General features: G+C 42.8%; 1 protein-coding gene across 17 annotated transcripts in view; it reads right to left on the bottom strand.

Moving 5' to 3' along the window:
* PARD3 (par-3 family cell polarity regulator) overlaps positions 1-13,858 on the bottom strand; it is a 656,180-nt gene that overhangs the window by 70,420 nt on the left and 571,902 nt on the right. Inside the window, exon 26 of one of the 17 annotated variants that reach the window (XM_073581675.1) lies at positions 8,588-9,077. The exons of the other annotated variants lie outside the window; for them this stretch is intronic. Coding sequence (XP_073437776.1) covers positions 9,065-9,077 — 13 coding nt within the window. The 3' untranslated portion in view covers positions 8,588-9,064. Of the gene's footprint in view, positions 1-8,587; positions 9,078-13,858 lie in introns of those variants that run through there. 17 annotated transcript variants of the gene reach the window in all.

Below are 13,858 nucleotides of genomic sequence, written 5' to 3'. Positions count from 1 at the left end.
CTAAAAGTTTCCAACAGGGAACAGAGAACGAATAATGTGAAATTTTAGGGATCGCTGGGAAAAGAAAAAAATAAAAACTAAATATTGTATACACTCAAGTATAAGCCAACCCAAGTATAAGCCGAGGCCCTAATTTTGCCACAAAAAACTGGGAAAACTTATTGACTCCAGTATAAGCCTAGGGTCGGAAATGCAGCAGCTACTGGTAAATTTCAAAAATAAAAATAGATACGAATAAAAGTAAAATCAATTGAGACATCAGTAGGGCCCATATAATGCTGCATAAAGTTCATGATGGGCCCCATAAGATGCTCCATACAAAAATATGCCCCATATAATGCTGCACAAAGGTTAATGGTGGCCCCATAACATGCTCCATAATAAAATATGCCCCCATATAATGCCGCACAGTAGTTAATGGTGGCCCCATAACATGCTCCATAATAAAACATCCTTCATATAATGCTGCACAGTAGTTAATGATGGCCCCAAAACATGCTCATATATTGCTCAAGTAATAGGATTAAATCCTATCATGCTGCCGCAACTTAAAAAAAAAAAAAATGACATACCTCCGTCGCTGACCGCTGCGCTCCTATGCATCGCCGGCTCTCTGCTGTGACTATTCAGGCAGAGGGCGCACACTAACTACATCATTGCACCCTCTGCCCTGAACGTCACAGTCAGAGGACCCGGAAGACAGAGCGCGGCGATGGAACGAGGACAGGTAAATATTGCAAGTGCCGGGGGCCTGAGCTAGCAGCGAAACTGGCACCAGGCCCCCATAACGCGCCGGTGTCCCCGCCTGCTCAGGACCCCGGCACTTGTCCTGCTGCCAGCGCCGATCGCTGACCCGGTCAGCAGCCAATGGGACACTGACAGAGGCTGCAGGGGAGCAGCGGACATGTTCCGGAGACGCTGGGGACCTCCACCCTGCATTGCTGAACAGGTAAGTGGCAAGTGTAAGTGACCGTGACTTGTGCATAAGCCGAGGGGGGTCTTTTTCAGCCCAAAAAAGGAGCTGAAAAACTCGGCTTATACACGAGTATATACAGTAACTAAAGGAAATGTCATTATAAATAAATTCCTAAATTCATTTAATTAGCAAATCACATTTTTTTTTGTGGCTATGGATGTAATCACTTTAGAATAAAAACGTCAGCCGCCATGTGTCACGGAGAGAAACCCATCCTAGGATGAAAGGACAGGTGCCTGTGAGAATGTGTAGTAGGAAGATCTTCCCTCCTTCATATGTAGGAACATGCGCTCCACTAATACTACTAGAGATAGCAGGAGTGCTGAGGTAAGAAGACGCCACTCACTCTGCTGTCCACCCTGTCTATAGGATCTATTAGTGGAGAAACCAGGGGTGCAGAGTTTAAAGGCTGCTCACACTGCTGCCCACCCTGTCTATCTGATCTAATACTGGAGATACCAGAGGTCCAGAGATAACAAGAAGCTGTTCATACTGCTGTTCACCATGTCTATAAGATCTAATACTGGAGACACCAGGGGTGACGAGTTAAGAAAAGGCTGCTCACACTGCTGCCCACCCTGTCTATCTGAACTAATAATGGAGATACCAGAGGTCCAGAGATAACAAGAGGCTGTTCATACTGCTGTCCACCATGTCTATATGATCTAATACTGGTGATACCAGGAGTTCTGAGTAAGGGTACCGTTATACGTAGCGACGCACCAACGATTCCGACAACGATACGATCTGGCTAAGATCGTTTGTGCATCGCTAGTAAGCAGTCATACAGGCCGATCTTCATAACGACGCATCAGTGATCAGCGATGTCACCAATGACCACGGCGATCGTTGGTACTGTGTCACGCACTGTCTATAATAGCGATTCAGACTTTGAATAGGCGTCCTTCAGCGCTATCTATATGAGTTCGGAGTCGCCAACGAGGTCGCTCGTCGTTGATAAGGGGCGTCAAACACAGTGATGCATGCTGGTCAGCGTGACGCCAGCGATCAAAAAATGATCTTGAACTTTCGCGCACGATCAGCGACATCGCAGCAGGGAGCCGGTCGTTTCCGCGTGTCACACTCAGCGAGATCGCTAGCGATGTCGCTGTAGCGTCACAAAATCGTCGCTTCAGCGATATCGCTAGCGATTTCGCCGTGTGTAACGAGGGCTTAAAGAAAAGCTGCTCACACTGTTGCCCACCCTATCTGATCTAATACTAAAGATACCAGGGGTCCTGAGATAAGAAGATGCTGCTCAGACTGCTGTCCACTCTGTGTATTTGACCTAATACTGGAGATACCTGGGGTCCAGAGATAAGAAGAGGCCATTTGCTGTGTGCCCTGTCTTTCTGAACTACAATATATGTATCTCCAGGTCACAGCAAAGAAGCATCCTACTGTGCATGCTCACAGGCATCTGTCCTAACATTCTAGGACAATTTATGACAGTGTATCAGGATGCCGGCCATTTTAATTCATTATTGATCGACTCTCCAAGCAAAACTATTGTAATTTGCTAACAAAACATACTTAGAAATGTATTTATAATGACATTTCCTTTAGCTATTGATATATTTTTTCTATTTTTGAAGAACCCCATTAACCGAAAATGATACTCATTAGGGCTTTCTTTTTTTATGAAGATTCTCTGCCCTTAAAAAGAACTAGTCACCAGGTCAAAAGTGGCCAATTTTTGCTCTTATTTTATTCCCGCTGGGCCGCTAACTATTTCACATATTTCTTTTATAACATCTGCCATGGGGCTCCAGCGATTCGGGCTTTTTTTATTCATTGAGCCCAATATACACATTTTTCTGCTGTTTACCAAAGTAAAAATAATAATTTCATAAATTTATTACTTTTATAAATTAAGAATTAATAAGTTTCGACAATTTCGAGGCTCTGACAGTAAAACCTTATAGGGTCAATTCCATGGCTCGGATTCTGGTGTTCGCAGAATCCTACAGCCTTGGTAATTTAATAATCCTTTATTCACAGGGGCTGTAGAAAATGTCAGCGTTCTATAATTTATAAGGATAAGGATGTGATTAAGGCATATGCTTATCTTTATTCCACCTAAATATATTTTTAGAAAAAAAAAATCTGATTAATAATTCAAGCTGACATTATGGAACGGGCTTTCCTGTGGAAGAGGATATTCAGATATTTCTAAAAAATAAATTTAGATGTGGAAACATTTAAAACTTTCTATTGTATTGTTGTATGTATGTCTTAATAAAAAAAAAAAAAAAATGGAGACAATCAGACAATCCTAATATCCAGGCTCATTAATAAAACTGGTTGATATGCATATGGAATTCATTGCGTGGCAGGCGTACAAAATAATAAGATTTCACTCAGCAGTCTGAGCGGTAGAACAATCATTGTGATTAACGGATGGGTTAAAAACAACTTAAAAAAAAAAAGAAAGACGACCAAGAAGAAAAGTGACCCCCCCCCCCAACCTCCCCTGAACCTCAATGGCATCGGAAAACCAATTAAACAAATTGGTCTTAAGGAATTTGTATTATCTGCCGGGTCTACACGAGATTAATGATGCATGAAAGAAATTCAACTGGTGAACTTATCATTAGTGGTTACGGTATTAAAAAGAATTGATCAATCTGAAATTGATCGCGCATTTGCGAAATGCAAAAGGATCAAAATGTCTTTTTTTGCACTGAGAGGGACTGTTTGCTAACATACGGTGCAAAAAGAGTACACGCCCCCCACCCCGTGAAGAGGCTCATTGATGGCCCTGGGAATCAATGTTTCCAGTACACACGCTTTATTACAAAGAGCGAGCACTAAATGACTCGCGCATCCTGGAAATGAGTCTGGTCTGGCACTGCTGCTCGTACGTACACATTCATTAGAAGGTAACACACCTAGAAGACTTAATGGGGGCCTCTCCCCGTCAGCGACTTTCCCAGTGCTCATTACCGATCTTGCGCTGCGCCTGTGACCTGAGATGGGTTACACAAGTAACTTGTATTTTTCCTGCATTATTTGGAGGTTTGCTGTAGTAACGGCTGACATATATAGCAAGCAAAGCAGCTGTCGCAATGTTTCTTCATATGTGTATGGAAGAGGAGAGAAGCTCACTGTAGAAGAACCACACCGGCGGCGTCAATGATAAAGAAGAATATATGACGGCCGGCAAGTGAAGGTTCTCAACTAAGCGACCTTACAAAATAATGACATTTATGCACCACTGGATTAACATTTCTTTTACACCAATTAAAAAAAATAAACTACGGTAACTAAAAAGAAGGGAGGATAGGAGAATACGTACAGTACAGACCAAAAGTTTGGACCCACCCTCTCATTCAAAGAGTTTTCTTTATTTTCATGACTATCAAAATGGTAGATTCACTCTGAAGGCATCAGAACTATGAATTAACACATGTGGAATTATATAATTAACAAAAAAGTGTGAAACAACTGAAAATATGTCTTATATTCTAGGTTCTTCAAAGTAGCCACCTTTTGCTTTGATTACTGCTTTGCATACTCTTGGCATTCTCTTGATGAGCTTCAAGAGGTAGTCACCGGAAATGGTTTTCACTTTACAGGTGTGCCCTGTCAGGTTTAATAAGTGGGATTTCTTGCCTTATAAATGGGGTTGGGACCATCATTTGTGTTGTGCAGAAGTCTGGTGGATACACAGCTGATAGTCCTACTGAATAGACTGTTAGAATTTGTATTATGGCAAGAAAAGAGCAGCTAAGTAAAGAAAAACGAGTGGCCATCATTACTTTAAGAAATGAAGGTCAGTCAGTCCGTGAAATTGGGAAAACTTTGAAAGTGTCCCCAAGTGCAGTGGCAAAAAACCATCAGGCGCTACAAAGAAACTGGCTCACATGAGGACCGCCCCAGGAAAGGAAGACCAAGAGTCACCTCTGCTGCGGAGGATAAGTTCATCCGAGTCACCAGCCTCAGAAATCGCAGGTTAACAGCAGCTCAGATTAGAGACCAGGTCAATGCCACACAGAGTTCTAGCAGCAGACACATCTCTACAACAACTGTTAAGAGGACACTTTGTGCAGAAGGCCTTCATGGTAACATAGCTGCTAGGAAACCACTGCTAAGGACAGGCAACAAGCAGAAGAGACTTGTTTGGGGTAAAGAACACAAGGAATGGACATTAGACCAGTGGAAATCTGTGGTTTGGTCTGATGAGTCCAAATTTGAGATCTTTGGTTCAAACCACCGTGTCTTTGTGCGACGCAGAAAAGGTGAACGATGGACTCTACATGCCTGGTTCCCACCGTGAAGCATGTAGGAGGAGGTGTGATGGTGCTTTGCTGGTGACACTGTAGGGGATTTATTCAAAACTGAAGGCATACTGAACCAGCATGGCTACCACAGCATCTTGCAGCGGCATGCTATTCCATCCGGTTTGTGTTTCCCTGGACCATCATTTATTTTTCAACAGGACAATGACCCCAAAACACACCTCCAGGCTGTGTAAGGGCTATTTGACCAAGAAGGAGAGTGATGGGGTGCTACGCCAATGACCTGGCCTCCAGTCACCAGACCTGAACCCAATCGAGATGGTTTGGGGTGAGTTGTACCGCAGAGTGAAGGCAAAAGGGCCAACAAGTGCTAAGCATCTCTGGGAACTCCTTCAAGACTGTTGGAAGACCATTTCCGGTGACTACCGCTTGAAGCTCATCAAGAGAATGCCAAGAGTGTGCAAAGCAGTAATCAAAGTAAAAGGTGGCTACTTTGAAGAACCTAGAATATAAGACATATTTTCAGTTGTTTCACACTTTTTTGTTAATTGAATAATTCCACATGTGTTAAATTCATAGTTTTGATGCCTTCAGAGCGAATCTACAATTTTGAAAGTCATGAAAATAAAGAAAACTCTTTGAATGAGGTGTGTCCAAACTTTTGGTCTGTACTGTATATGGTCACATCAGCGGGATTTAGTTGACCACAGGAAGCTTGTAGGAATGAGAACACCCTTATGACCTCACAAAATTGGACACCCCTTGGTCAGACAACCAGATCTCTGTGTTATATGAACGTATGTTAAACGTTTTTGGCCTTTTTTTTTTTTACAATCTGTATTAAAAATAAAGAAATAAAAAAATCTTGCAAATTTCACAAACTTGCAGAAGAGGCTTTTTTTTTTTTTAAGACTCCATGGCCCCGATTCATCAAATCGATTATGTCTGACTCCAATACGCCCCTCATTAAGATCAGTCTTGATGAATTGTGGGCCTAAATTCTTATTTTTCAGGAAACCACACTTGTATATTATTTAGATCTATAGAGGTAATACTAGGCATTGTAATCCTGCCTCTAATGATAAGGAGCCTGACGGAAACCTTTCCTGAAAGGACAGTAAATAGGAGTCTAAAAAAAAGTCCCAGTGGCCAGTGTGAGAATTGCAAGATTGCGTCAGCAGCATCGGATGAGTGCAGGGGGACCGAAGATGGCCGGATCCAGAGATCTTAGCAACTTCAGATCAGCGCTTAAATCTGCTAGTCTAAGAAACCGGCTACCACTTATGTCCTGCATCGGTGGCCTGTGACGAAGTAGACATTTAATAACAGCTAAATTGCGAAGTTGCTTGTTTTTACAAGCACATCGCAATAAACCAGTTGAAAAAAACCCTGTATATTACCCCACTGATAGCTTGACAATTCATGTTAGGGGTGAGAACAACCAGAAATGCTGAATTTTAATGCCAGATGGTTAGTTCCTGCACTCCTCCCCATTCAGAACTCATGTGCGCACACCCAAATTAAAGGGAACCTGTCACCCCCCTGGGTGTTTTAACACACTGCGGGGTGGGATCTGGGGACTCAGAAACACGCAGGCGTGATAGCCTGATTTCTGCTCCTGAGCAGCGCGCACTGCGCATGCCCGAGAACTGTTGTCACAGCGCAGGCGCCCAACAACATGTAACAGCGGCAAAGATAGAAGAAGGAGGCGGTGCAGGGATGCTGAAGAGGGGGGTTGACGGACAGCTGGGAGGCGGCGACACTCCATACCTCTGCGACAGAATGCAGGTATGAGGAACGATTTATAAAAGTCTATATTTTGGCGTTACTGGGGATCAGAAACAGAAGAGCCACCTTCACAGAATGCAGCCTTAGTGCTGCTGAAGGTGGCTCTTTCAGTTAAAAACGCCCTGGGGGGTGACAGGTTTCCTTTAAGCATGCTGTCTTGCGGGGTGAAGAAAGGGTCGTTACGGCTGACAGGTGAATGAGCAGATTCATTTTGCACAACTCATAACATCAGCACATTATCTTGTGTCTATTTATATAATTGCCTTGTAGTGTTTTCATTTCCTGTTCTGTCCAGATGTCACCATATCCCAGAATTCCAAGCGGAGGAAGTTCACCGACTGCCATATTGGGACACCCAAGCGATGGGTGTCTCAATATGGAAACTGCTGCTGGTACCAACCAATTGTACGGTACCACCAGTGGAACACCGTCGCACCACACACACTCACACCCACTCGCAGCCTCTTGTGCGGTACCACCAGCGAACTCGCCGCCGGGATCAGCCAAATGATTCACTGACCGTCGCCATCTTTATACAGGAGGAGAGCATGCAGTTTTAATGTGACCGCCGCTATCTGTCTGCACAAAGAAGGCGGCGGTCTGATTTACTGCGCCTGCGTGAATTCCACGCAGGTGCAGTGAATCATTCGGCTGATCCCGGCAGCAGATGCGCGACGTGTCTACAGGCAGAGGAAGCCGGTCACATTTAAGGGGTTTTCCCATGAACCAAAGTTCAGTTTAAAAATGGAATGTCTGACAGTGTACGGAGCATACCACATCTCCTGAGCAGGTGAGGAAGCAAAAGAAAATACTGACATTACAGCAGGGGATCACACAGGATTCATTTTGTGAGGTAAAATATTTCACTGACTGTTTTTAAAAAATATTTTACCTCACAAAATGAATCCTCTGCGATCTCCTGCTGTAATGTCAGTATTGTCTTTTGCTTCCTCCCCTGCCCAGGAGCTGTGGTATGTCCTGTACACGGTGAGACAATTTTTAAAATTAACTTTCGTTCGTGGGAAACCCCATTAAAAAGCAAATAACACCAACATAAAAAAATACACAAGAATATACCATCAAAGAAAAGGACGGCTATCCAAATTACCGCAGAAACGTGACAAAGGGGATAGCATATGGGGTAGAAAGGTCAAAGAAGAGAGCACAGACGGGAGAAGTCAGCACATGGGGAAAGAGAGTGGATAGGTGAGTTAGCACATGGGGGGGGGGGGGGGAGATTCTCAACGCTGCAAAGCCTGCCCCCATCGCGACATTACTGCCCTCCCCATGCAACAGCCCTCCATCTAGTTTTTACATAACAGGTAGGAAAATCGACACAATATTCTGAACCAAGTGGTTGGGATTTACACTTTTCCCTTGTACCAGTTTTGATAAATCTCAATCTATTTCTCATATTGATCCATTTACAATCGCTGTATATAAAATCTACATTCCAAACAAGTTTTATAATCTGCGCTACAGTAAAAATATAAGTAACATTTATATAAAGGTGGATAGAATAGTAGAAAAAAAAAAAACAAACATAAAATTTCAACAAATTTACAGCATTGCGGTTAGCGAGTTTCCCCAGTTTATACATAACGGCAAAATGTTTAACAAAAATAATGTCAATGTTCTGCTCAAATAACCTGAAGGCAAAAAACCGCCACACGAGTAACAGAAACATAATATATACAGTGGAAATGTGAGGAGCGCGGCCCGGAATGAATGAGCTCCATGTGGAAGAGATCTTGGAGTTGTCTCTCCGCAACATCATAAATCTCAATAATACTCCACTGAGGCTGGACTGAGGGAGATGATCCTTAACCTAAAAATCTTCAGATGTGAAGAGAGCCCCGATGAAATCTATATAGGTAATGCTGTCCTTAAATCATCCCTTCGATTTAGACATCGGCCTCTCATGGGAGGTTGGTCAGTAACGGTTCTCCTGCCGAGATGATGATGGGATGAAATGTATGCACACAATGCAGCTTCTCCGCGCACACGACTAGTTGACAAATTAGCCGCGCTCCCCTGTCGGCTGGTGATTTTGCATGGATCAAAATTTTAGTCTTTGGAAAAAAAAAAAAAAGAAGTGACAGCTTAGAAGGTCTGATCATGAAGGTGGGGGGAAATCTTGGAGGAATATGTCGTCACGATAAAAACAATTGACCTGATTATGTCATGGAGATTAATAAAACTGCAGAGGAGATATGGAGACAGCAGGTTCATAATGTATCTCTATGGTTAGATTTAGATCTAAAATACAACAAAAATAACCTAACAGTAAAAACGAAGAAACAAAAAAGACAAAGAAAAGCGGTTTGTTTTTTTAGCCTATCACATTTTTAACATAAAAACAAAATGTTCTCAAATAAATATCTTACAATTAGCATGGAATCAAAATAAAGTTTGTAAGACAGATATATTACCACCCATCCCTTGAAGATTGTGAGCCCTCGCGGGCAGGGTCCTCTCTCCTCCTGTACCAGTTATGACTTGTATTGTTTAAGATTATTGTACTTGTTTTTATGTATACCCCTCCTCACATGTAAAGCGCCATGGAATAAATGGCGCTATAACAATAAATAATAATAATAATAATAATAATAATAATATAGAACAGAGGAATTCTATTTGCGGTGTTGTGGTTGTTGAACAGCCGCGAGACATGCAGCTGCGGGGACTCAAACATATCTTTCGAGCACGCCGAAAACACTTGATTAGCACACAAGCATTGCGGCAATGTCATATGATAATAATTGGGGCTGTGCTTACTACTAGAGGAGAGCAGAGTTAATAAACCAATATCGGTTTAGACATTGCAAACCATCCACTGTGTCAGACCGTAAAGTCACGCGCACAGTGTTAAATATGGAAGAAGTTACGCCAAGAGTTAGTTGCGGGATCCCAAGGGTTCATTAATTTGTGTAGTTGATAAAATTCATTTCCACATTCTGTCCTAGTGATTTGTTGTCCATTTCGCACCATCTCTGTGCAATAAATCACCACAAATATAAACCAGACAGGAATAATATCTGCTTTAAAGCATTTGGCTTATTAGCGACTAATGTGGGGGGTGGAGGAGGGGGTCTTTTGATGTGATCTCTGCTGTGGTGAGGAGGATGTCTGGAAGCCACAATGGAGGTCACTTCACTTTTAAAGAGGCTTTTAACTCCTTGGCCCAGATGTGGCTTCCTGCCTCCCTCAGTGGTCCTTTCTGAAGAAGAAACATCATTTTACAGCCAGTGAAATCTGAGGAATGCACCCAGGACCCTCTTTTATTATCTCCCATCACTCTTCCTGATTAGCCTGTCACAGGCACATGGACACAAAAGGAATGTCCCCTGTATATATCAAGGGAATTCCTGCAAGTGGGAAGGTAGTGGCCAGTCACCACTTCACTAATCAAACAGACTGTCAGGGTGAACACATCCACACACCATGCTCTGTCCATCACAGGGGGAGAAATAAGAGATCAGAACTGTATCATTCACAAGGCTTGTCCCAAAAACAACATTTATCACCTATCCAAAGGACAGCTGTGTATAAAGGCTAAGGGTCCACCAGTTCAGCTGAGACCTTCACTGACCCTGTGTCCTCAGTGTAAAGGATCACTGAGCATGCACGACCATTACCTGTCTACAACTACTATTGACATTTAAAGTGAATCCTTCAGCAGGTTTTTGCTAGTTAATCTCAGAACAGCAACAGACTATTAAATATTATTATTATAGCGACATTTATTCCATGTCGCTTTACATGTGAGGAGGGGTATACATAATAAAAACAAGTACAATCATCTTGAGCAATACAAGTTATGACTAGTACAGGAGGAGACAGGACCCTGCCCCCAAGGGCTGGGTGAGGATACAGTAGGCGAGGGCAGAGCTGGTCGTGCAGCGGTTTGGTGGATCGGTGGTTACTATAGGTTGTAGGCTTGTCGGAAGAGGTGAGTATTCAGGTTCTTTTTGAAGGTTTCCATGGTAGGAGAGAGTCTATGTTGTGATAGAGAGTTCCAGATTAGGGGGGGATGCGCAGGAGAAATCTGTGGGGAGAATAATAATCCCTGCATGTGTTGCAGCTACATGCAACCGTGGTGACTCGGACATGGTATTCGAGCACGCCAAAGACACTTGGCTAGCACCCAAGCATGCTCAGATAACACCTGACCCAGCACGTTCATTCATCACGAGTACCTATCGCTCTATAGGACCCTTAGGCACTGCTAGATAACAGGCTATCTGAGCACATTCGCTCATCACTAGTCAGGAGTGGGAAAGGACTACTTTAAAGAATTTGCTTAAATAACAATTGTACATGGGATTTAATTGCTGTACACAAACTGACATCTGTAGTTACTTTACAGTGACTTATGTTTTTAATATATATGTACTTTTGTAGAACGGGGAAGATTAAGCTGATTGGTAATCAGATATTTTTCACTATAAGGATAGAGGATGTGTGTATACCGTTGTCTATTTCCATGTGGTTGTAAAATCCAGTTACTCATACTAACCCATCACTTGTCTTATCCATGCCTCCAAGTGATGAAATCATTACAGACAAGGGAGGGTGAATACGAGTTTTAGACAATGAATCTCCCATGGCCTATCCCAAGACTTGCCAGCTGCTGGCCCTGAAGACAGATGTAGGGCCCAAGGGGATTTCATCCAGTCCCAAAGCTCCACAAATAAATCAGACATGGCAGTTATGGAAACCAGTGGGAACAAAAGTACAACAGATGGAAAGTCAATAGATAACTCGGGGCAAGTGCAAGGCGCAAGCAGCGATCGAAAAGAATAAAATCCGAGTGCTAGAAGTTTTGCAGGGACATTACTCAAGAAACTAAGGCCGTGACCCCTAACTGAGGAAAACAATAGGGTTATGAGTGAGAAAGAAACCCTGGCACTTAACAAGTTTATTAGAACTTCTAAAAAAAAACTCGCACTTGTATTAACCTCAAGTGATAATGGACCATTTACTCTTTTGTGGCTGATTTCCGCTTTTGTGCACTGAGCAAAAAAAAAAAAAGTTGTACATTTATTATTAGAGATCACTATGTGCTGTCCCAGGAGCACCTGCTACAGCGCCCCACACCGGCAATGGAGCAACAGGGTCTTGTCCTCCCCTGGCCTGAATAACAAATCTGGCAAAGGTGCAAGCCCGTTGTAAGGTACGCCAATAAAGGGGTTATCCAGTCTTGGGGGACTTTATGCAGACTTGTCAATCGTTAATGTAAGTGCTGTCAGGATTCTCCAATGCTGGCGCTTGACTTTAGAGTGTGTGATTTGCTGCCGTGATCACATGATGACTAGACCGTCACGAGACACATTTAGCCGTAATGTGACCAGGAGTTATGCAAATCGCATACAGGCAGTCACATGACAGCTCACTCCCGGCATCGGAGAATCCCGACAGCGTGCTCGGTGCGCGCTGTGAGGATTCACAAGTCTGCAGTCACAGAGTGAGCCCTAAGCCTGGGCAACCCCTTTGAAAGATGAATGTCTCTTAATAAATCTTTAATAAATCGAGACCATTAGCGTTTTTTAAAGTCACTATTTTTTTTTTGTCTTACTGTTTTTGTTAACGATTTTTCCACCAAATTCTTCAAAATGGAGCAGGTGGTTCATTAATTTTGTGCAAAATTAAAAATACTCTTATTTCTGTTATTGTTGTATTTATTTTTGGAACAAAAAGTCATGTTTTATTGAAATATAAAAAAAGGTGCCTTCTTAAAAAATTTTTAAAAAAAACCAAGCCTGCACTAGCGAACATATATACATACAGGCTAACACACAACATTTGAAAAAGTGAGCAAATTTAAAAAAAAAAAACAAAAAACAATTTGGTAAAAACAGGCTAAACCGAAAAATTAGACAAAAAATGTGCAAAAGTAATAATGAATTGGGCTCCTAGAGCACAAAAAGGACCAAAAGCAAAGCCTGGAAGCCGGGGCTATAGCAGCAGTGGAGCACAGCAGCCATAAACTGTCACAGCGGATGATGGAGATATTACCGGACTGAACCCGCAATGGTGACAATATGGTAAGGTCAGTAAAGCAGGCAAGCGGGGGATTTGGATAACATGCTACCTCCGGCCTTGCCCTTCAGTCTCAGCCATGTAATGGATGTATGTACAAGGCAGATGTTTTTGATCCAAGACAGTCTGAATCCCAAACTCTGAAGACTGCAGGCAAGAGACTGGGAGGAAGTGTGCTGCCTTGCTGGGAAAGTTGCCAAAAGTTTCAACTGTTTGATCTCGCATACAAACGGAGAGGATTTTCCTGTGTTTGCCGGGTCCTCCGTGGTCACCTCCATTCGCTATTAGGCGGCGTGGAAGTTCCGTTACGGTATTATTGCAGACGGCGAGGCTTTGTTCTAAACTTACAAGGGGAGGATGCTGCTCTTTATTAGAGGCTTCCTGTGTGTTCCCATGTACATCATATTTCCAGTCCCAACCACTGAGCTAATGTAGTGGTGGCATCATTAATACCGCATTTTGCAGAAATCTAATGTCGTAAACAGGAGGAAATGGACGACTGTTAATTCAGTGAATGAAGGTTGTGGATGAAGTATTTACTACAGACTTATGGCCATGAATCTGCCCCAGGAACATTAATACTGTGAAGTAAAGGGAAAATACTTTCCACATATTTAATATCGGCAGAACTGAAAGGGGTATTTCCAGCCCCAAGATCCTATCCCAATATATAGTAGGTGCTATATTAATAATTAATACATCCAAATTGAAATGTAGTACAGTTCTTCTGATTCACTGTCTCCTTCCTCATGTGCAGGACACTGCAGTAGCGTAGGTATCCATGGTTACGATCACTCATATAGTGGCAGTT

This window comes from Dendrobates tinctorius, unplaced genomic scaffold (assembly GCF_039654945.1).
Source record: "Dendrobates tinctorius isolate UK_male_01 unplaced genomic scaffold, ASM3965494v1 ptg000070l, whole genome shotgun sequence".
Taxonomy (NCBI): domain Eukaryota; kingdom Metazoa; phylum Chordata; class Amphibia; order Anura; family Dendrobatidae; genus Dendrobates; species Dendrobates tinctorius.
Note: the sequence above shows the minus strand (reverse complement) of the source record. Positions and strands in the feature narration are given on the sequence as shown.